The sequence below is a fragment of the Zea mays genome, chromosome 7 (assembly GCF_902167145.1).
Source record: "Zea mays cultivar B73 chromosome 7, Zm-B73-REFERENCE-NAM-5.0, whole genome shotgun sequence".
Classification (NCBI taxonomy): Eukaryota; Viridiplantae; Streptophyta; class Magnoliopsida; order Poales; family Poaceae; genus Zea; species Zea mays.
In genome coordinates, this window is record NC_050102.1 from 1,619,728 (window position 1) to 1,642,723 (window position 22,996).

Here is a 22,996-nt window from a genome sequence, read left to right on the forward strand (position 1 = left end):
TGATAACTTCTTTGTTTAAAACATATGTATAGTTGCTTTTGTGATGACTGTTTACAAAGGAGATGTTGTCGAATTTTCTTTTCTTTCAGTTGTTTATCTATATAATTTAGTAGTATTCAGGAGTGTTACAACTTACAACTACTCACGACAAGGATCACGGGAATTTAAAATACATTAACATGAGGCTTAAAGGGCGCAATCTATCTTTGATTTGTTATTTGATCTACACTCTCAAGTTATTCAAATTCTTTTATTCATTTAACTTCCACAAAATAAAAAAAAGTTAGTCTCTTGTTTAACTGAATTACCACATAAACACTTAGAAGCAGTTCTTCTTTTATAAAATGTCAACTTATCTTTATCGTTAGTATTATTGTAGATATCGTTAGTATTATTGTAAAGAGTTGGAACATATTTGATTGAATATTACATTTAAATAAGATTTAACTATATACTCTCTCCGTTCATAAATATACGACACGTTAACTTTTTTAAATTGTTTTGACCACTCGTCTTATTCAAAGAATAATAAATTACCATTTATTTTTTTGTGATTTGTTTTATTAAGTAGTTTGTGCTTGACTTTAATTTTATATTTTTGAATAAATATGTTTTCGAAAAAAGGTCAATAGTATAATATATTTGTGAACGGAGTTAATATGTAAAAAGTCCGTACCATATCAAATTGTCGGTCAATATCGGCAGTCTTTGGTGTTGGATGAATCTGGGATCTCCCTACACCACAAACTCTATATATTGTCACCCCCGGGCCTTAATTTTAATTTTGTGGCACCGCCTTCCGACACCCAAGTCGAAGTCGAAGTCGAGTGCATGCGATCGACGTGCATCGTCGTTACTTATTACCTCTGATCCGATCCCTCCCGCGAAACCAAGCACGAGGTTCCCCTTGTTTCCCGTCACCAAATCGTGCCCATGCTTTCCTCGTCCGCCGAGGCCGCCGGCCCTGCGCGGCACGGCGAGATGAAGAAGAAGAAGCGCATGCGCCGCGGCCCGGTGGCCTCGCCGGGGCCCAGCGCCGTGACCGTGGCCGTGGCCTCGCAGGTACGGCTCAGTCACCTGCCAGATACGCACGTAGATCCATCTGCTATAGTCTGTACCTATGCATTGTTAATTCGTGCTCTGTTTCTCTCTGTGCTCAACAAGTGTTCGTTACATGGCCTCATGGGCGACCGCGCGCGTATCTTCCAATCAGGATGCAATTTTTTCATGCCATTATGCTATTATATGATCTGGGCAGTATATTATGCTGCGCTGGTTGCATTGAGGAGATACAAATAACTCCATATGTTAGCTGCATGTGCTGTTTGCTGCCAGTACCCTCTCGTGCATGCATTTACGTGATGGAAGTTTAGATCCGTTGTTTCTAATTCCAAATATCTGCCAGTACCATGTTTCTAACCTATCTATTTCCCTTCATCTTTTGTGGCTAGACATGTGGAAAGTGGCGTCCAGATGAATCACAGAGACCTGAAATCGATGATGCTCCCGTTTTCGCTCCGACAGAAGAGGTTTGTCTCTGTGCAAAGTTTTGCAATAAGTTATGCCTGATAAGATAGTATCCCCTCATTCTTTCCATTGATGTTTTAGGATTCGTGTAATCACAACTTTTAAAGTTTGTTCACCAGTATGTAAAAAAAAACTATCAGAAGGTTAACTAAGTTGGACACGCAAAAACTAGATAACTTGATGTTTCTTGCAAGAGCTATTATGATCTTGTTAATTTTCTAGCAGTAGTACATGAAGTAACATTATAGTTTCATTTGGATTATATATATTCTTTTTTCTAACAGGAATTTAAGGATCCAATCGGGTACATTGCTAGCATTCGGCCGCAAGCAGAAAGATATGGAATTTGCCGTATCATCCCACCATCTTCTTGGAGACCTCCATGTCCTCTGAAGGAGAAGAGTTTCTGGGAAACTGCCGAGTTCAATACTCGAGTTCAACAAGTTGACAAGCTTCAGAACAGGGAGCCCACAAAGAAAACAACACAGTCTCAAGTTCAGAGGAAAAGAAAGAGGAGAAAGAGGCTGAGGTTTGGTATGACACGCAGGCGTCCCGGTTCGAGCGTGGGCTCCGAAGAGAAGTTTGGCTTTCAATCTGGGTCTGATTTCACGCTAGCGGAGTTTCAGGAATATGCTAATGGGTTCAAGCAGGAATATTTTGGAATGAAAGGGAGTGATGAAATTTCCATTTCTAGCATTAGAAACCGCATAAAAATATGGGAGCCGTCAGTGGAGGAAATTGAGGGCGAATATTGGCGGATAGTTGTAGGCTCTACTGATGAAGTTGAGGTATGTCTGTTGAGTATAAGCATGCAGATTATGTCCTTACGTATTGTATCAAGTTATATTGCTTATATATGTCAAACTTCCTGTGCCTAGGTGGATTATGGTGCTGATTTGGACACTGCAACGTTTGGTAGTGGTTTTGCTACATTATCTTCTTTGGATGGAAATAAGCAAGATCCATATGGTGTGTCTTGTTGGAACTTGAATATTCTGCCACGGTTGCCAGGCTCTGTTACCTCATTTGAAGATGAGGATATACCTGGTGTTGTAGTTCCATGGCTTTATGTAGGAATGTGCTTCTCTTCATTTTGCTGGGTAAGGTTCTTAGCTAATCTGTTTCCACATTTCTCTCATAAAATGTAGATCCCTTACTCAAAAGAGATTCTATTGGGTTTGAATTTGAAAAAAAAAATGCGGGGGCTGTTCAGTGTTCGGTTTAGATTAGATTGATATATGGTGGTTGGAACAAACGTACATAATTAAGTTTTTTATGTCAATTTTGTTCATGTAGCGCATTCTAATCTATCCGTTCTATATTACTTCGCTGCAGCATGTTGAAGACCATTTTCTTTATTCTCTAAATTACATGCATTTTGGCGAACCGAAAGTTTGGTATGGTGTCCCTAGTGGTGAAGCAGTAAAGCTAGAAGAATCTATGAGAAAAAACTTACCCAAACTGTTTGAAGAACAGCCTGATCTACTTCATGAGCTGGTAACAACTTTTTCTTGTTATGTGGCTGGCCACTGATCTCGCTATATATGCAGTAGTTACCTATTGCCAAGTTCAGCTTTATTTTGGCCTGGCATAACATAGTTGAATGCCACTAAAGCTATTAAGCATTGAATAAAAAAAAGCATATGTATCTCATCCATTTTCATCCTGGTTTTTTCTTGGAGCAGGTTACACAGTTATCTCCATCTGTTCTGAAATCAGAAGGACTTTCTGTTTACCGTGCTGTTCAGAAGTCGGGTGAGTTTGTTCTGACACTACCGCGAGCATACCATTGTGGATTCAACTGCGGCTTCAACTGTGCGGAGGCCGTAAATGTCTCTCCTGTGGATTGGCTGCCTCATGGACAGTGTGCTGTTGAGCTCTATAGAGAGCAGCGTCGCAAGACATCGATATCACATGACAAGCTATTACTCAAGGCTGCAAAAGAAGCTGCCAGACAACTTTGGATGAATCACAGAGGTGGTAAGGTAGAATATAGATGGATGAACACCTGTGGAAAGGATGGAGTCCTGACAAGTGCAATTAAGGTAGTAATTCGATCACGAACACTGGAACTTACTATCTGTCTCTTAATGAATTACTTATAACACACTCATATTTTATATGTTGTGCTATTTATTTCACTATTTCAGACAAGAGTTAAAATGGAGGGTGCAGCATGGGAGGTGAATGCTCATTTGGAAAGTAAGAGGATGGACGAGGACTACGATTCCACTGATCGGGAGTGCTTTTCATGCTTCTATGATCTGCACTTGTCTGCTGTGAGTTGCCAGTGCAGACCTAACCGCTTTGCTTGCTTAAACCATACAAACCTTCTCTGTTCATGCGGAATGGACAGAAAAACCGTCTTCTTTCGATATAGCATGGAGGAGCTTGATACTCTTGTAGCAGCTCTGGAGGGTGATCCGGCTGCATTTTATTGGTGGGGACACAACCACTAGTGTGCTCAACTGGCTGGTTCTTTGATGCAGCATAGAAAGATTGGACTCATGTAAAAAGCACATACATTTTTTTTTCAGGATTAGGGTCAGTGATTAATTGATGCCAATCTTGTTGCTGGATTTGGTGGGCGCCATTGCATGCATGACCTTGGTAGACTAGCAGGATTCTGTCGTGATTTTAGAGAAATAAGTCACATGCTTCCAATATATTTAAATAAATTAAATATTCTAATTCCGAATAACACAATGAGATTGCTCAGATTAAAGTTATATGTGAATATAATGAAAAGGAACAAGAGCATTTCCAATGTTTGCATACAAGAAATTAAAATACTCCGGTTCAGATTAGCATTTAACGTGGTGAGTAGATGAAGAATGTAGATTAACAAGATAAACAATATACTCTTGAAATAGCGGGTTACTGATTTAGACAGGCCTCCAATACTGTATGGTGATCAATCCTTAACGAATGTGACATCCCGATAAATATAGAACGGGGCTTTAAACCATATATTATATAAAAAAGAAACTTATTGTTGTCTTGTTTTACAACCTTATCCTCGAGCATCACCTGGCCGTGTCGCACCCGTGGCCAACTGTGTCTGTGTGACACCAGCTGCCCATGATGGCCTGCCGTGCCCAACCATGCTTGAGAGGAGAGGATTGGAAATATAGATAAACATGCATGTGAAGAGAACAAGGAGATATGGATTATATTGGTAGGATTTTTATTTAGTTCTATGGATAGAAATGTTGCGTTGGATGGGACAGTTTCTTGGGACAGAGAAACTGCGGGAAAGCGGGTTCTCTCGTGGCCGACGTACTTAACATTGGTCATCTGCCGCAATATCAAGGCTGTTCGCTTTGGATTAAAGTCACTGGTTTAGACGGCTTCAGCTACAATCCATACTAACAAAACACTATAAACGTAGTAGAAGCTGGTACAGATTAAACTTAAGAACGTTAGCACGAGTGTAATCGACGTACTTAGTGTTAAGGCTGTCTCTAGCAACTTACTCATCCTATCCCACGTTCCATCTTCTATTTCAAACTTCGCTCTATAAATTATACAATTTACAATGTAAAAAATGTTTTATATGACCATATACATGATCTGATGGAGACAACCTAAGTACGTCAGTCATCAAAAACCGACGTACTCAACAAGTTTAAGTACATTGCGACGAACTTACACAAACCGATGTTCTTTCTTTGTTTTCCTCTAGTGGGTTGGGTTGGGAGTGACCTTAGAGAGTAGCTGTAGTGGACACATGAGGCACATTCAGGCAATTAGGAATTAATCGGTGAAACGATGAGTGTCGGGTACCCAGGGACAGGGTACCCTAAGTAAGCATCTAACCTCCTTTCCAACCCAAATCCTCGAGGAGCGAGTCTGCGAGGTGGAGTGGCCGACCAAGTCCCCGCCGAGCAAGTCCGCGAGAAGGAGTGGCCGACCAGGTCCCTGTCGAGCAAGTCCACGAGGCAGAGACCCGAACCCAGTGGTACGAGCCCACACCAGCCGCGACAAGACGCATCATCACCTAACCACGTCTAGATGTGTGCCCATTGCACATAGCGAGCGCCAAGGGATCATCATCAGCACGTTTGTATGCCCCCGCAAACAGTTCAAACATGCCCCGATTACCTCGTAGGGTCGGTCAGCCTCAACCATAGTGTCGGTACCCTGAAACAGGGGTACCCCTTACTACAGCATAAAGACGCGGTGCCCACACGGCTATCTCTAGTCGCGTGGTGAGCAGCACCCGACCCCACCACGTGAACGGCTCCGGGGCCGCCACGTGGCCGGAAAAGACGATATACTCCAAGGTATCAACAGTGGGTCCGGACCCCTGTGTATACGGACCGGACCTCCGGGTAAGGTTCAGGACCTCCACGGGCACGAACTGGACCCCTAGGATGGGTCCCGGACTCCTCTGTGTGGGGTCCGGGCCACTCACAATAGGGTCCCGGGATTCTGGGACAAAGAGTAGCCGGACCTTAATCGAGACCAGGCGGGGGTCCGGAGTCGACACGTGTCCGGACCATGCCGTGTACGCTTCTGCTCCCCGCTCAGGCGGAGACCCAATGCTGACACGTGGCCCACTGCCCGTGACGTAAGCCAGCGGGCGGAGCCTGACGTAAGGCCTCTGGGCCGCATGGCCTCTGCATTTATTGTGGATAAGCCACGCCGCTTGTCCACTCCACTGGCAGGCGATGTGCCGCCTCAGCATTTAATGAGCCCTGTCCACTCCACTGGCAGGCGATGTGCCGCCTTAGCATTTAATGTGCCCTGTCCACTCCGCTGACGGGCAACGACCAGGCCATCCTGCAAGCGGCGTGCCTGTCCATTCCGTTGGCAGGCAGTACGCCCGTGCTGCGTTATACACTATGCTCATCATCACTCGCGCGTTACCGAGGAAGCAGCGCGGGATATCAATACTATATGCACTACGAACATTATGGCGCTCGGAGGTCACCCTGGCGTTACAGGCAGTAGTTACTTCCTTCCATTTTGCCCCTGGGCCCACATGTCGGGGCTCAGTATCCTTGTACGTGCCCCCCTTGAGCTATAAAAGGGAGGGCACACAACGTTACAAGGTAGACCCAACTTACGCTCTCACACTCACTCAAACTCACAAGTTCATGCATGCTCTCAAGCTCAATACATCACACAGTGGAGTAGGGTATTACGCTCCGGTGGCCCAAACCACTCTAAACCCTTGTGTGTTCTTGTGTTCATCCCGATTCCATCTAACAGGCAAAACGCTTAGGCCCCTCCTCATCTTAGGATTTAGGGCGGGTGCGTTCCGCCACCCGGCCGGAGAATTTCCTCTCCGACATTTGGCGCGCTAAGTAGGGGCTTAGGCTTTAGGTTTTTGCTTGTTTTTTCTGCTCGACGCTATGGTCCACATCGTCGAGCACCATGATTTCATACCCAAGGACTTCATGGTGGAGGAGGTGGCCGCCTCTTCCACACCACGAGCCACCAACCTCCCGGCGCCAGGTGCTGCTGCAGTGCACTCTGCGCGGCAGCACACTCCTGCGCAAACGTCCAGAGCGTCTAGGGCTGCGCCTGGGGCGTTGTCTGCGGCTAGGGAGTTGCTGTGCCACCCTCCTAGCTCCACGGCCTCGCCGGGGGCCATGAAGCAGTGGCGTGACGACGTCGACCGCCTGCTCGGCATGGCGCACTCTGGCTCAACCAGGCCTAGGCCTCTGTAACATCCCAAAATTCTAATCCAGGTTTGAAACCCTAATCTACCCCTCCCCTCTTTTTATCTTCTATTCCAAAACTCCCTTAGATTTTCCCATCATATGCATACACTTTGTTTGATCACAAGCACCTCACTTTGATTTTATTTTCCAACACCTAGATTATCCACTAAATGATTTGTCCAAAAAGAAAAGAAACAAAAATGGAAATGAGTTGTTAAAAATAAAAAGAAAAAGCAAAAGCTCTTCCCCCCTGCTGGGCTAATTCTGGCCCATGCCGCGGCTGCCTTCCCCCTCCCCGCGCCCGCGCATCCCCCCCCCCCCTCGTCCCATTAGCCGGCCCGCTCGCGCGCGAAGCCGCCCGCGCGCTCCCCTCACCCTCTCTCGCTGACAAGCCAGCCCCACCCGCCAGCCCCTCTCGCTCGTGCGCTCCCTCTCACTGGCAGACCGGCCCCACCGGTCAGCAGCGTCGTCTTCCTCGCGTACGACGCACCGCCGTCCCCTCACCGCCGTCCCCTCCATCGCCGTCTCCTCGCCCATCCCCTCGCCGCACAGGAAGAGTTCGGCACCGCCCCGTCCTCACCGCTTGACCAACGTCCTTGCCCAGTACCGCCCCGCCGTGGAGTCTCATCGGCGCCGCTGTGCGGCATTAATGCCGGCGCTGTGCACCTCACCGGCGCCCGCCGAGCTCCGCCGCTCCCCTCCCCTCCCCTCGGGCGCCCATAAAAAGGTCGCCTCGGGCACCTCCTTCCCCGCACCGGCCTCGGCCACTCCCCTCCTCCCCTCGCCCGAGAGCAATTCGCGAAGCGCCGCCGTCTTCCCCCTCTCCGGTGAGTTCTTTTCCCTCTTCTCTCTCCCTCTCCGTTGGTCTAGCAAGCAATTAAGTTAACCGAGCAGCTTCCCCACCTTGCCGCGAACGCAAAGCACCACTTCCCCGCCCCCATCCCTCACCCAAAGACCACCGGCGGCGATCCTCGCCACGGAGCTCTGCCACCTCCCCGCGGACAGCCCCCTCTCGGCCCCCTCTAGCCAAATTAAGACTACCCCTAGGATCGCCAGCCCCTGCCCGTGCTGGTCCACCTCCCCGTGGACCAAGAACCGGGCCACCGGCGGCGAGTCGCCGTCGAGCCCACCGGTGGCCGGCTTTTCTCCCCCGCCTGGCCGGTTTGCCCGCGCCGTTAGACCGTAGTGCCGTTACCCCCCCCCCCTCCGCTCTCGCTGGCAAGTGGGCCCGCTGTGACGCTGTCGCTCCCGCGCGCCCACGCCGTCTCCCTCGCCCGTGGGCCGCTGCTGGGCCGGCGCCCTCGCCCGCGCCTGCCCCGCTCCTGGCTGGGCCGAAAGCCTTCCCCCCGGCCCACCAGTGAAGAAATCCCTTTTCTTTTTCTTTTCTTCACCCCTTTTCTCTTTTTATTTGTTTTCTTCAATATTTTATGCACCAAAAATTATCCAAATAATTTCTAAAGTCCTAAGGAATAATAATGCTGGTAAATGACACACTACAATTAGTAGACTACTGTTGATGTATTGTTTATTGACTGTTTTAATAGAAGAGGCGGGGACCGCGGATCCAGAACCCGTAGCCCCGGAAGAAGGGCCAGAGCCCGATCTCCCGGAAGTAGATCTTTTGTGCCAGGAAAGCTTCAACGAAGGCAAGTCCATCCTTCCCTTGATGCATAAATTTCCTATTCTCTCTACCACTGCCTAGGCCGGGAATTCAGGGTGGGAAAATTGCATTGTGAGTGAGAGATGGCCCGCATTGACATATATATTCTGGATACGAAATGTGGATTGGGAAAAAGGGCAATGTGTTTCTTCAAATAAAGCCTCTTTTCAAAAGTTATGCGATGAAGGGTACTCACCCTCATCACCTTGGAAGTGGGATGATCAGGGACTCCCTGGTTTAGGGGAGGGCCTAAGGTGAAGGCTCAGCTGGTTGAGGCGTGAGCAGAAGGATTGTCCCCTCATATAAGGACCGGTTTGTCATCTTTCACTACCTGTACTCATGATAAGTACAACCACTCGAGACTGTGTGGGCAGTCACTCAATCCAAACTCGTGCGGTCCAACCCCAGGGTTATGAAGGTTGGGGAGCACCGGGAGGATAAGGAGGGGGAAAGTTTTGTCCGGTTTGCACATGGTGGTGGCCTGACTCCTTCCGGATAACCGTTAAGGTTAGGACGTACGAGGAAGGAAAGAGATCCGGCATTCGGGTCTCGCGACGGTGAGATCGCAGAAACCGGGCTAGTGGGTAAAGTGTACCCCTCTGCGCAGAGTTGAAACCTATTCGAATAGTCCGTGTCCACTGGTATGGACGAGTCTGGTGTGGTATGACAATTAGAGATTTTTCTATGAGTTCCATGAACAGGGAAATATGTGGGTAGGTGGGTGTTGAGAATGAAAATAAGGCCACGGGAGCGGGAAGCTCAGTGGTGGTTGAGTTTTTGGTTACTTTAAAGTCTTTGGGAAAAACCTACAGCAACTGCCTTTCTCTAAAGAAAATGAAGAGTGACTTCAACTCCACCAAATAAAGCATGTATATTATAGGTCTCTTTCTCTCTACGGGAGCGGGGTGGGCTTGCGGAATACCTAGTGTATTCACCCAGATTTATTTATGTTTTTCAGCAGCCGAGGACTTCTTTTTCTGCTATGCTTGATTGAGAGGGCTGTGTCTGCACCCAGTTCTGCCTGTGGCTTGGGCTAGTATATTTTCCTACTGCGCTTCTTATTTTGGCTCTCTTGAGCTTGTACCCCGGTATTGTAATAACCTTTATCTAAACTCTGTACTATTTGAAGTAAGGAATGTGTTTACTAGCCTCCTGGGACTAGTAATTGTATCACATTTGAGTCCCAAAGGATCGGGACGCTTCAGGTGGTATCAGAGCCCATAGGACTGGCCGTAGGTCGCAGCCCTGACCCTAAAACTTGCCCTAAAAAGAAGACACCTCTTACCCCAAGAAAAAAGTCTTCTCTCCTCTTCCCCGATTTTAATAGACCTGTCTTTTCCTATTCCAGATGGAAGACTCTCTGGCCATTAGGACATCCTACTGCTCAGAGGTGGAAGGGTTCCCACATATGTTGCGAAGCTGTGCGCTTCACATGGGAATCCGCAAGAAGCCGGAATACGTCTGGAAGGAGTATCTCGAGAGCGGAATGGAGAAATGCTCTATGGCAGTCTACCTGGGAGAGAGCCGAAACTATCCAAACCATCCTTCTTTCCAAGTCACTTTTACCGGATACCACTTTCCAGATACTTGCCAGAATGTTGCCCGAACAGCCCTCCGACAACTATGCCAGAACTACAACAAGGTGATCTTTGAAACCCCACTTCGCTACTTTCCACCTAGCAACAAGAATACCCCCACCTGGAGGAAAAGACTTCAGGCCCTGTCAGGAGGAGATCCTATTGAGGATGATCCCACCATCGTCTACATGGCTGGATACCTGCACACCCTTGATAACCAATATGATGACCTCACCCTCCACTGCACCCACCTAACCTCCCGGGTGGAAAGCCTGGAGCAAAAAGTCAGGGAACTTTCAAGGGAAAAGGCGTCCCTTCAAGAGAGCCTCGCAATAGCAGAAGGCGAGGAAACCAATACTCGTGAGGCCTACCACACCCTAAAGATGGACTATGACAAGAAACTTAAGAAGCTCGCCCCCGCAATAAAAATACGCAAGAAGACCAAAAGCCAAGGATGCCAGACTGAGCAGAAGGAAGAAGCCCCTCCAACCCTACCCCCTGTCGGGTTAAGGAACTCGTCCGACACCGAGGAGATGTCCCTAGCCAGCCTTGATGATCTTCTCAAGGAATTTGGGGACACTTTAGAGAAGGAGTTCGAGAGTACCCTAGATAGCACTTGCGTGTAATGAGCTTATGGTAGCTGTGTGTTGTAATATGTAATGGCTTGATGTAATTAATAAAATAACTAGTTAAAAAATGGCATGTGCATGATAGTGACTCTCTTCCCATGGCAGATGGCTTCGGATAAAACCACGCCTACCGCCTCCGGGATTGGAGCAGGTTTTCCTCTGAGAGCCGAAGGAGAAGCTGGCGGAGAAGGGAGTGAGACCCACCTCCCCGCACCTCCGGATCTACCACTAGACCTAGCCCAAGTTCTAGCCAATCAAACCCGACTCATTGAAGTCCTCACTAGAAGTCTGGAAAACCAGCGCCCAGGTGGTGGAAGGCCACATGACAGAATGGGAGGATTTTTGAGACTCAAGCCTCCCACGTTCGCGGGGTCCAGCAATCCCCTCGATGCAGATGACTGGCTTCGCACGATCAAGAGGAAGCTGGAAGCCATCGGATGCCCCGAAAATCAGCGTGTCCAACTGGCTGCTCATTAGCTTTCAGGAATGGCTTTAGCATGGTGGGACACCTTCAGTGAGGCCGTCAGAGATGCTACCTGGGCAGAATTCGAAACAGCCTTCCGTGAGCACCATGTACCCCAGGGGATAGTTCAACTCAAGGAGGATGAATTCCGGGAGCTAACTCAAGGCGGGAGAATAGTCAGTGAGTATGTGCACAAGTTCACAGAGTTGGCCCGTTACGCGCCTGACGATGTCAGCATCGAGTCCAGGAAGATGGCCCGTTTTCTGAAAGGACTAAGACCCGAGCTTAAGACCATCCTCGCCAGCCAAGACTTCCTCAACTTTTCTCACCTCTCCAACAAAGCTATCCAAGTGGAAAGGGCAAAAGAGGAAGAAAAAGGGCACCTCAAGAGGAAATTCCAAGTTCTCCGAGCTCAACAGCAAGAACGTCACCAGAGAGCTCGACCCTTTGGACTTCCACCCAGGGGACCAAGCTTAAATAAACCATCTGGACCCACTCCATCGCACTACAGTCAGCAGAGTCAGAGCTCCCTTCAGGCACCCTCCGTTGCAAGCAACCAACCGCCAGCAAATGCCTATTGGCACTGTGGAGACCCCAGTCACTTCAAGAATAACTGCCCCCAGTTGAAGGCACCCGGACCTACCTACTCTAACTCGGTGAATGGCCCCAAGATTCCCTCGACACCTACCTCCAAGGCACCTCCTTCCAACAGTCAGCAAAGCAGGACTCAGTACCAGGGCAGAGCCCGAGTCAACCACGTCGACGCTCAAGAAGCCCAGCAAGCCCCGGGAGTAGTGCTCGGTGAGTTCCTTGTTGAATTTACTCCCGCTACTGTGCTTTTTGATTCGGGAGCATCCCATTCATTTATAGCCACTAAGTTTGTGGAAAAGCATGGCATCCCCTCTACACCCCTAGCTATCCCTTTGGTCACCCGAACCTCGGGATCAGACCTCCTATGCCAACTCAGGTGCTCCCAAGTCAGAATTCTTTTAAGTGGGGTAGAGTTCCTGGCAGATTTAACCGTCTTGCCATCCCAAGGGATTGATGTGATCCTAGGAATGTACTGGCTAACTAAGCACAAAGGTATCATCAGCTGCGCAAGTAAGACCGTCCTTCTCACCGATCGCCAAGGAAAAGCAGTTTCCTGTCAAGCCCAGCCACCCGCAAACGATCCAATGATGTTTAATCTGGCAGCAGAAAACATGTCCGTAATCAAAGAGTTTGAGGATGTATTTCCGGAAGAGTTGCCTGTAATGCCACCAGAAAGAGGAGTGGAGTTCTATATAGATCTCATTCCTGGCACTGCGCCCATCGCAAAGAGACCATACCGCATGGCCCCCACAGAGTTAGCAGAATTAAATTTCCAGATTGCAGAGCTGTAACAAAAAGGGTACATCCATCCCAGTTCGTCTCCCTGGGGAGCACCCGTCCTTTTCGTTACCAAAAAGGATGGAAGTATGAGAATGTGTATTGATTATCGGTCCTTGAACGAAGTTACAATCAAGAATAAGTACCCTCTCCCTCGGATCGATGACCTTTTCGACCAGCTGCAGGGAGCCAAATACTTCTCCAAGATAGACCTCAGGTCAGGATATCACCAACTGAGGATCAAGGAAGCAGACATTCAGAAGACTGCATTCGTCACCAGATACGGGCAATATGAATTCACAGTGATGCCGTTTGGGCTAACAAACGCACCCGCCTTTTTCATGAACCTCATGAATAAGGTATTTATGGAAGAATTTGATAAGTTTGTCGTAGTCTTCATCGACGACATCCTCATCTATTCCAAGAATCGCAAGGACCATGAGCGTCACCTTCGAACCGTCCTCGGAAGACTCAGGGCACATCAACTTTATGCTAAGCTCAGCAAGTGTGAGTTCTGGTTAGAAAAGATAGCCTTCCTGTGGCATATCTTGACTGCAGAAGGGATAGAAGTGGACCCATCCAAGGTGGAAGCCGTTTCAAAATGGAAACAGCCATCCAACGTCAGTGAAGTACGAAGCTTTCTGGGAATGGCGGGGTATTACCGCTGCTTCATCAAAGGCTTCTCCAGCATAGCGAAACCTATGACCCAACTCCTCAAAAAGGACAATAAGTTTGTGTGGACTCCGAAGTGTGATGAAAGTTTCCAGATCATCAAGGAAAAGCTTACAACCGCGCCCGTTTTGACACTACCAGATATACACCGGGATTTCGTCATCTTCTGTGATGCTTCAAGACAAGGCTTAGGGTGTGTCTTGATGCAAAATGAGAAAGTTATTGCCTATGCATCCCGCTTACTCAAGCCACACGAGCAGAACTACCCTACCCATGACTTGGAATTGGCAGCCATAGTCCACGCCCTGAAAATATGGAGGCACTATCTGATTGGGAACAAATGCCACATCTTCACTGATCACAAGAGTCTGAAGTACATCTTCACTCAGCCGGACCTCAACCTCCGTCAAAGAAGATGGCTTGAACTGATCAAGGATTATGACCTCGAAATCCACTACCACCCCGGTAAGGCCAACGTGGTAGCAGACGCCCTCAGCCGAAAACCTTTCGGGATTAAAGGGACCAACTTTTTAGAAGATTGGAAGAAAGAATCAGCTCAGCTAAATGCATGTCTGGGAGACAACGGTAGCCTGGAAGTCAAGCCAATACTAGAAGATCTCATAAGCAAGGCTCAACGCCTGGACGCAGAGACAGCCAGACTTATGGAAAGAGCTCGCAAGGAGCAACTTCCGGATCTTAGGACAGATGAGCAAGGAGTTCTCTGGTTCAAGAACCGCCTGTGTGTACCAATGGGAGAGGCACGAGAAATCCTGCTCAATGAAGCCCACAACTCAGCTTACTCCATCCACCCAGGAACCACCAAGATGTACCTGGACCTCAAAGCCAGATATTGGTGGAAAGGGATAAAGAAGGAAATAGCACAGTATGTGGCCCGGTGTGACACCTGTCAGCGAACGAAGGCCGAACATCAGAAACCTGCAGGCCTGCTGCAACCCCTCCCAGTGCCTGAATGGAAGTGGGAAGAAATAGGCATGGATTTTGTGACCGGACTGCCCCGAACGCAGAAAGGGAATGATTCTATCTGTGTAATAATCGATCGTCTCACCAAGGTGGCCCACTTTGTTCCAGTAAAAACCACCTTCGGAGGAGCCACCCTTGCCCAAATATACCTTAAGGAGATAGTCAGGCTCCATGGCATTCCGCGGAAGATAGTGTCAGATAGAGGAACGCAGTTCACTTCGAAATTTTGGAAAGGCCTCCAGCAAGCAATGGGCACCAAGTTAGATTTCAGCACTGCTTATCACCCCCAGTCAGATGGTCAAACGGAAAGAGTCAACAAGATCCTCGAAGATTTACTAAGAGCCTGTGTGTTAACGTTCGACAGGGATTGGGAGTCCAGTTTGCCGTACGCCGAATTCTCATACAACAACAGCCATCAGGCCAACATCAAAATGTCACCGTTCGAAGCACAGTATGGAAGAAAATGCCAGACTCCCCTAATGTGGTCCAATGTAGGGGAAAGGACACTAGAAGGACCCGACTTTGTTAAAGAAGCAGAAGAGAAAGTTGCCTTGATCCGCAAGAGGTTACTTGAAGCTCAGAGCCGACAGAAGAGTTACGCAGACAACAGACGAAGAGAACTCAGATTTGAGGAAGGGGGTTTCGTTTATCTCAAGGTCTCCCCCATGCGTGGTGTCAAAAGGTTCCAAATGAAAGGAAAGCTAGCACCACGTTTCGTCGGCCCCTACCCCGTCATTAGCCGAGTGGGACCCGCAGCATACCGCCTTGAGCTACCAGAATCTATGTCAGATATTCACAATGTGTTTCATGTGTCTCAGCTCCGCAAATGCCTACAAGTACCAGAAAACCACATCGAGGCAAAGGCAATTCAGATCCAAAAGGACCTCCAGTACCGAGAAAAGCCAGTGAAGATTCTCGACTCAGCAGTCAGAAGGACCCGCAACTCAAAAGTGAGACTCTGTAAGGTTCAGTGGAGCAGAGATGGAGAAGAGGAAGCCACCTGGGAAAGTGAGGACTCTCTGAGGAAGGAATACCCTTACCTTTTCTCGAGCCCCGTCTGAATCTCGAGGGCGAGATTCCTTTAAGTGGGGTAGGTTTGTAACATCCCAAATTCTAACCCAGGTTTGAAACCCTAATCTACCCCTCCCCTCTTTTTATCTTCTATTCCAAAACTCCCTTAGATTTTCCCATCATATGCATACACTTTGTTTGATCACAAGCACCTCACTTTGATTTTATTTTCCAACACCTAGATTATCCACTAAATGATTTGTCCAAAAAGGAAAGAAACAAAAATGGAAATGAGTTGTTAAAAATAAAAAGAAAAAGCAAAAGCTCTTCCCCCCTGCTGGTGTCACACCCGGTTTTGAAGGTAAACCGAATGCGAACCATGTACGTGCCAGGATCAGTAATTCACGTACACAGCGATTACATAAATGACTCATCATAGCACAATGCTTCGAATTACAATAAAGAGTAAGTAATAATATTACAGACTAGAGCCATTTACATAATATAAATCAAAGTACACAGAATCGAAACGTAGCCAACGTAAACAACCCACCACAGGCAGCTGACTGGGGAAGGTCGCTAGCCTAATCCTCGAACTCATCGAAGTCCTAGAACTCCTGGAGATCCGCCTCGACGCCTTCTTCTTTACCTGAGCATAGATTGCACCAAAGGCAACCTGGTGTTTTGTGAAAGCAAGGGTGAGTACACATCAACGTACTCAGCAAATGTCCTGTTTGGTTGTAGTGGACTAGCTTTATTTGGGGTTAAGGTCAAGCAGTTGCTTTTAGTTGGTCAGGTTATTATTATTAATTGAGAGCCAGGTTTTAACATTAACCCAAGTTATTAACCCAAAGTACCCTTTCCAAACGGAAAGAATACCACTTACCATTACCATAGTCATAACCATCATCATCATCATCTGTAAACCAACCATCTCTGATCAAGTATCTCTAATCAAAGAGGATCCCAAGGCCGCTCATAACCGTGAGCACGGCTGATATATCAGTTTCATTCCCTCTGCAGAGGTCGCACACTTTACCCATGAGCCGTGATTCCCGTTCTACCCGGGGATCATGACTCCCCATTGATCACTTCCTAGGTGGTCCGGCAGGGTATCACTACGTAGCTTTTACAAAGATTCCCTAGAGGTCATAGCCGCCCGTTAGGTTTCTCCAGTTTGATAAACACAGTACCTCTCTCCGCAGGAGGGTGACTAACAAAAGCAAAACAAAAGAACCTCGGCACTCAGCCTCGGCAGAGCAAGCACTGTGCCTGGACCCCATTGACGGCACGACGGCGAAGCAACTACACCTCTAGTTCCTCTAATTAATTAGCTAAGGGCATCCCATTTCACCCTCATGGTTGCACTGTTATCCCGGGTGGTCTCTCAACGAACAGGTCCTTACGGAGAGGCACTCGAGAAACCGCTCGAGTCCCCTAAATGCCACAAGTATATCATCATATCCAGAGTAAAATCATAGTATCATCATTGTATCTCATCATGTTCATTGATTAAAGTAAAGCGCTAGCATGAAGCTAACCATAGTAACCCAAAAGGTAAATCAAGGACAAGGTAAATAGAAAGCTAGAAAATCCTTAGGTTGTTCATAGTATGCGGGACAGTGTATTATAAAGTAAATGGGACATAATGGGTCAGAGGACACTTGCCTTCACCAAACAGATGCTCAGGGTCTTTGATCTCATAGAACTCGAAGAGTTCGATCACTTGGTCGCCATGCTTGATCGTCGATTCCTCGAAGCTCAGAAACGAACCGCGATCTAATCGCAACGCGACGCGAAGACGAACAGGCACAAGCAAACAAACATATACATATGCATAAGAACATTACACCATACAAGATAAAATGTTATAAAAGCGAGCAATATAAAATAGAGAGCGCCTCTACGGTTACGCGAGAAAAAGAACCACTATAGTCGAAGCTACGGTCGAGGGGTTAGCGCGTTTACGTTAAACAAGTACTAATTAGAACATCCAATTCAACATAATTATATTAATTGATATTAATCAAATATAAATTAATACTACTACTTAGTTTTGACTAACTTACTATTTTAATAGTTGACAGTTAAGCAAGTAACTTAATGAATATGAGCGATTCCAAGCGAGACGAATTAACGACGCACGACGTGCAAACACGATGTGCGCAACGCGCGGACACAAACGACTTAGCGCGCGGACAATGCGTGATACGCGCAAACGGCACGCGGCAAGGCGCGCGACACACGCGAACGGCACACGACAACGCGTGCGAACAACACGCGCAACACTCGCGAACGACACGCGGCGACGTGCGCGAAACAGCACCGCGACACGCGCGGACCGATATGCGAAACTAATAATTAAACAACGTGATTAAACTAAATAATTATTAATAACTAATATTTCAGTTAAGGTTAATCATATTGGTGATTATAAATGCACAAATCGAATTCCTAAATTACATTTTTAAATTAAAATGTCGTTCTAGTAGCCACTGATTAAACAAACGTTTAACTAAATTAAATAAAATGTGCAAAAATTGAGATAAATATTTCTAAATTAAGATTATTTTAATACGAATCTAACGCAACTTGAATGGATCGAATCGGGTTTAAAACGCAAAAGTTATGAATGTTTTAAACCATACTGTAATTCGCGCGTCCTAATTTACAGAACTGTCATCTTCTTCTTCCTCTCCTCATCTTCTTCCTTCCATCCATAGAAGAGAGAGGAGGGGAAGGGGGCTGCGCAGGGGAGGACGAGACCGGGCCGGCCGGGGGCGGGCGCGGCCACAGCCGCCGGGGAGGGGTGCGCGCGGGCGTGGGGCGTGTGAGCGTGAGCGCCGTCGTCGGCCACCGCCGCCACCGCCGGGGAGGGGAAAAGGGGCGCCGCCGGGGAGGGAAAACGGAGGGGGAGGGCCGCCGCCGCCGGGGAGGTGAGGGAAAAGTGGGAGATGCTCTGCACGGACGGGAAAACGAAGAAACGAAGAAACCCTAGGCATAACAATGGAGGTTTCTCACCGGGGAAGAAGACCCTCGCCGGAGCCGAGAAGAAATCCGTCGATTGCCGGAGATTCGGGGATCCAATCGACGAACCGAACGCGCTGCGATGAAGCCTTCGACGAGACGAACGCAGCGGTACCCTCGGATTCCGCAGACGATGCACGGATTGGGAGTAATTGCTCGCCGGAGTTGTCGCCGGAGTTGGAACCGCCCCGAACTTCGGCGAGCAATACCGGGAGCTAGGGATTGGATTTGGGGGAAACGTTTTGTATTCTGGAACGGGCTCGACGAGATGAAGTCGGACATGTATATATATCTAGGGTTTGGATGAGATGAAAATTCAGTTAAAATTCGGATTTTACTATTTTTAAAATTCGAAAAAGCCTAGAAATCCATATTTTGTGCTCAAAATATTATAGATACTTTCAAAAATTCCAGAAAAATTCCTATAAATGCTTTGGGACCTAATGAACTCAAAAAACATAATTAGAATTTCTAAAAACATTTTTAAGTTCCACAAATAAATAGATTTTGGTTTCCGGAAAATAGAAAAATATTCCGAAAAATATGAAAATTTACCGAGCGCTTCTATAAGATATGTTAACATGTTTCAAACACATTTTGCACTTAGAAACACCATGCAACGGCATGAATGCAACAACCAAAGTGCCTCTAGGGCTCATCCACTAGGTTTACGCTAATATAAAACAAAATGATTCTCCATTTTTAGGGAAAAGAGAAAGGAAAGCGAAGAACTGAGAGAGTAACACCTGAATTTGGTGGATATTAGAAAAGAAATTTTATACCCTCAAATTTAGGGTGTTACAAATCTAACCCCCTTAACAGAATCTCGTCCTCGAGATTCAAGAAGAGGCTAGCAAGAAAATGAGATTGGTTCATTAGTCTTTCATAGCTTTTTCTAACTTAACTTTGACTCCGCCGGCTTGACTTGTGAATTGGTTGCTTTGACCATCAGATGCTTGAGACCAATTGATGCAATTCTTGAGGATCTCCTGGACCTGTGGGTTAGGACCCACACACGCTTTCGCTGCGCCACTCTGATCTTGTTGGTTGATGTTGATTGCATTGTCTTCATTAGGGTTAGCGGCTAACCCCCTTAACAAGAGCATTGATACACACTTGATGAAGATGCTCCCGACTCCGATCTTGACTGATTTAGAGAGGTTGTTGGATGCCAACCGGGCAGGTGCAAGAGGAAAGGGTATAGATAGAAAAGGTAAGCATAGATGGATTAAAGAGAGAAAAGGGAGAGCACCCAGCTACCTAACTCTATGGCACTCAGCTAGTGAACTGATGTCATTGCGGACCAAGGGCCACAACACATCAACACTCATCACAAAGAAGCAAATCAGTATCACACAAAGACAAACAGCACAAACACACAACAACAAGCATCTCGTTGCTACACGATCCTTTTAATTTGAATGGTGGGCTTTCTTGAAAAGGGAATAACTACTCTCTAAGGTTGTTGAAGGACAAGGAGAAGAACAAGACGTGTAGGATGGGGACACGAGCACAATAAGGGATGGAGTTAAAGCAAGGACTGTAATTTACAAGGGAGAAAATGCAACCAATGGTAGGGTAGGTAAACACCATTCTCAAATCGAGATGGGAAAGATGATATTTCAAAAGGTAGGCATAGGATAAGCATCATGAAAAGATCTAGAGATTACAAAGGTAAGCGAGGTAACAGGCAAAAGCCCACCAAAATATTGAGTTAAGGCAAGACTTGCAACACGACAGAGGAAAAAGGGAACGAACAAGAGCGAGATGGGTAAGACTTCACTCTTGAAATGAAATGGGAGAGGAGACTTTAAAATGCAGGTGCAAGATAAGCATCATGGTAAAGATCAAGGGATGACAAGGGTTAAGGTGATAATAGACAAACACAACCAAGGATGTATTTTAGACAAAACTTGTGAGGCATCAAAGAAGGGGAAGCAATCAATGGTGAAGTAGGTGAGGCATTATCCCCAAACAACGATGAAAAGGAGGAGGCTTTAAAGGGTAGGTTGAAAGTAGGCATGTGGCAAGGGCATAGGTATCACGAGGGTTTAAAGGTAATAATGGACAAGGATGTAAAAGAGGAGGTAAATGGGTATAAGAACCAAGGATATAAATACCACAGAGGGTGGAGTTAAGACAGGACGTGCAAGTGAACAAAGAGGGTACGTCCAAGGGCCAGATAGGTAAACTGCCACTCTCAAATTGAGGTAGAAGAGAGGGAATTTTTTTAAAGAGTAGGAATAAAGATGAGTATCAAGACAAGATCGATGGACGACAAGGTAAGGATGATAGCAAATAACAACACAGTAAGGGATGGAATTAACACAAAGCTTTTAAGGCGACAAGAAGTGAAGAAAAAGAAAAAAAAATCAAGGGAGAGATGGGTAACTCACAACTCCCAAACTAGGTTGAAAGAAAGGGGAGGCTTTTAAAGGATAGGTTCAAAGTAAACATTTAGGTGGAAGGCCTCAATATCACAAGGGTCAAAGGCGATAATAGACAAGGGCATAAGGGAAAATACGAAAGCACAGAAGAGCAGTGGTACAAGTACAACAAAGAATGGAGGTATGTCAAGGCTTACGCGGTAAAGAAGAGGATATAGCCAAGGGTGAGATAAGTAAGACATAGCTCTCGAATTGAGATTGAAAAGAGGGGAGTTCAACAAGCAGACCTAAGATAAGTATCAAGGCAAGATCTACAGATTACAAAGGTAAGGATGATATCAAATAAAAGCTCAACCAAGGATGAAGTTAAGGTGAGGCAAGACTGCAAAGCGACAAAGGGAAAGGAAACGAACAAGAGCGGGATAGGGAAAACAACATTCTTGGATTGAAATGGAATAAGTGAGGCTAAAAAAATAATTAAACATTATGGTAAATATGGAGAGAGGTCAAGGGTCAAAGGTGATGATAGGCAAGGATATAAAGGAAGAGGTAAATGTGCATAAAAAACCAGGAATCTAGGTACAACCAAGAATAGAGTTCAGATAAGTCTTGCAAGTGGTAAAGTATGGGATATAACCACAGGTGAGATAAGTAAGAGACCACGCTGGAACTAAGGTGGGAGATTGGAGGCTTTAGATAACGAACATAGCGTAATTACCAAGGTAAGATTGAGAGATGATAAGGGTAAAGGCAATAAGAAGCAAAAGCACAACAAAGGGTGAGGTTACAAACTCGTGAGCCAAAGAAGAGGATACGACCAAGAGAAAGAAGGTATGAGACGAAAGAGGGGCGATTTTAAAGGGCAGGTATGAGGCAAACATCAATGTAGGATATAGAGGTGTCAAGGGTGCATATGATAATAATTAAAAAGCATAACAAAGGATATAGTTAAGACAAGACTCGCAAAACGACAAAGTGGAGAAAAAATCAAGGGTAAGATCGGTAAGGTTCCAACATAAGGGTTGAAGTAAAGATTCATTACCGAGTGGAGTTACAAGGAAACAACGAGATTACTACAGGTGTGCAAAATAAAACGATCACTCATGGATCATTAGGAAACAAGGGTGGTCAAGGGCATGTTAACCGAAATATTTCAAACAGATATTGGGATATAAAGGTAAGCATATATAAAAATAGGAGTATGCAAGATTCCAATGGTACGAGCATACCAAGACCAAGAAAGTACAATTTGCCAAAAAGATAGAGACTTAACAAGAGAATAGGAAAGGGTCTCAAAAGACAGTAAGATCATGGACATATAAACTGAAATGTTTAAATAGGCAGTAGAGGTACAAGGGTAAGTGCTTTAGATTAAGGGATAAGGGTATTAAAAATGCAAGGATACGAGCATGTCAATAACAAAATGGAATAGAGATGGTCAAATTGTAGCAATTTAATAATGGATGAGGAAAGAGTCCCAAAAGACTAAAGGCTATGGTCAGGGGGCATCTACAAAGATGTCGCAAGCACAAGATGAGATCAGATCTAATAGATTGAGAGAAGTATAGACCATACTAGAATAAAATAATTTTTGTCAAGGGGGCATATAGGAGCACAACATAGAATTAGTCAAGGTGACTAATATTTTGAAGCAGAATCAAGGATGAGATGAAGTAATAATAAATAAGTCCTTAAAACGGCCAATGCTACTCTAGGTCAGCGGTCCTACAGTCAGCACAGCTTTGATACCACTTATGTCACACCCGGTTTTGAAGGTAAACCGAATGCGAACCATGTACGTGCCAGGATCAGTAATTCACGTACACAGCGATTACATAAATGACTCATCATAGCACAATGCTTCGAATTACAATAAAGAGTAAGTAATAATATTACAGACTAGAGCCATTTACATAATATAAATCAAAGTACACAGAATCGAAACGTAGCCAACGTAAACAACCCACCACAGGCAGCTGACTGGGGAAGGTCGCTAGCCTAATCCTCGAACTCATCGAAGTC

At 46.4% G+C, this 22,996-nt stretch overlaps 1 protein-coding gene across 1 annotated transcript; it reads left to right on the forward strand.

Annotated features, from left to right (window-relative positions):
* Positions 1-792: 792 nt before the first annotated feature.
* Positions 793-4,118, forward strand: LOC100194382 (uncharacterized). The gene is given in 7 exon segments (NM_001139415.1): positions 793-1,062; positions 1,452-1,529; positions 1,812-2,315; positions 2,406-2,627; positions 2,863-3,024; positions 3,213-3,572; positions 3,678-4,118. Coding segments are annotated over 7 exon segments (1,764 nt in total). The 5' UTR covers positions 793-933; the 3' UTR covers positions 3,987-4,118.
* Positions 4,119-22,996: the final 18,878 nt, after the last annotated feature.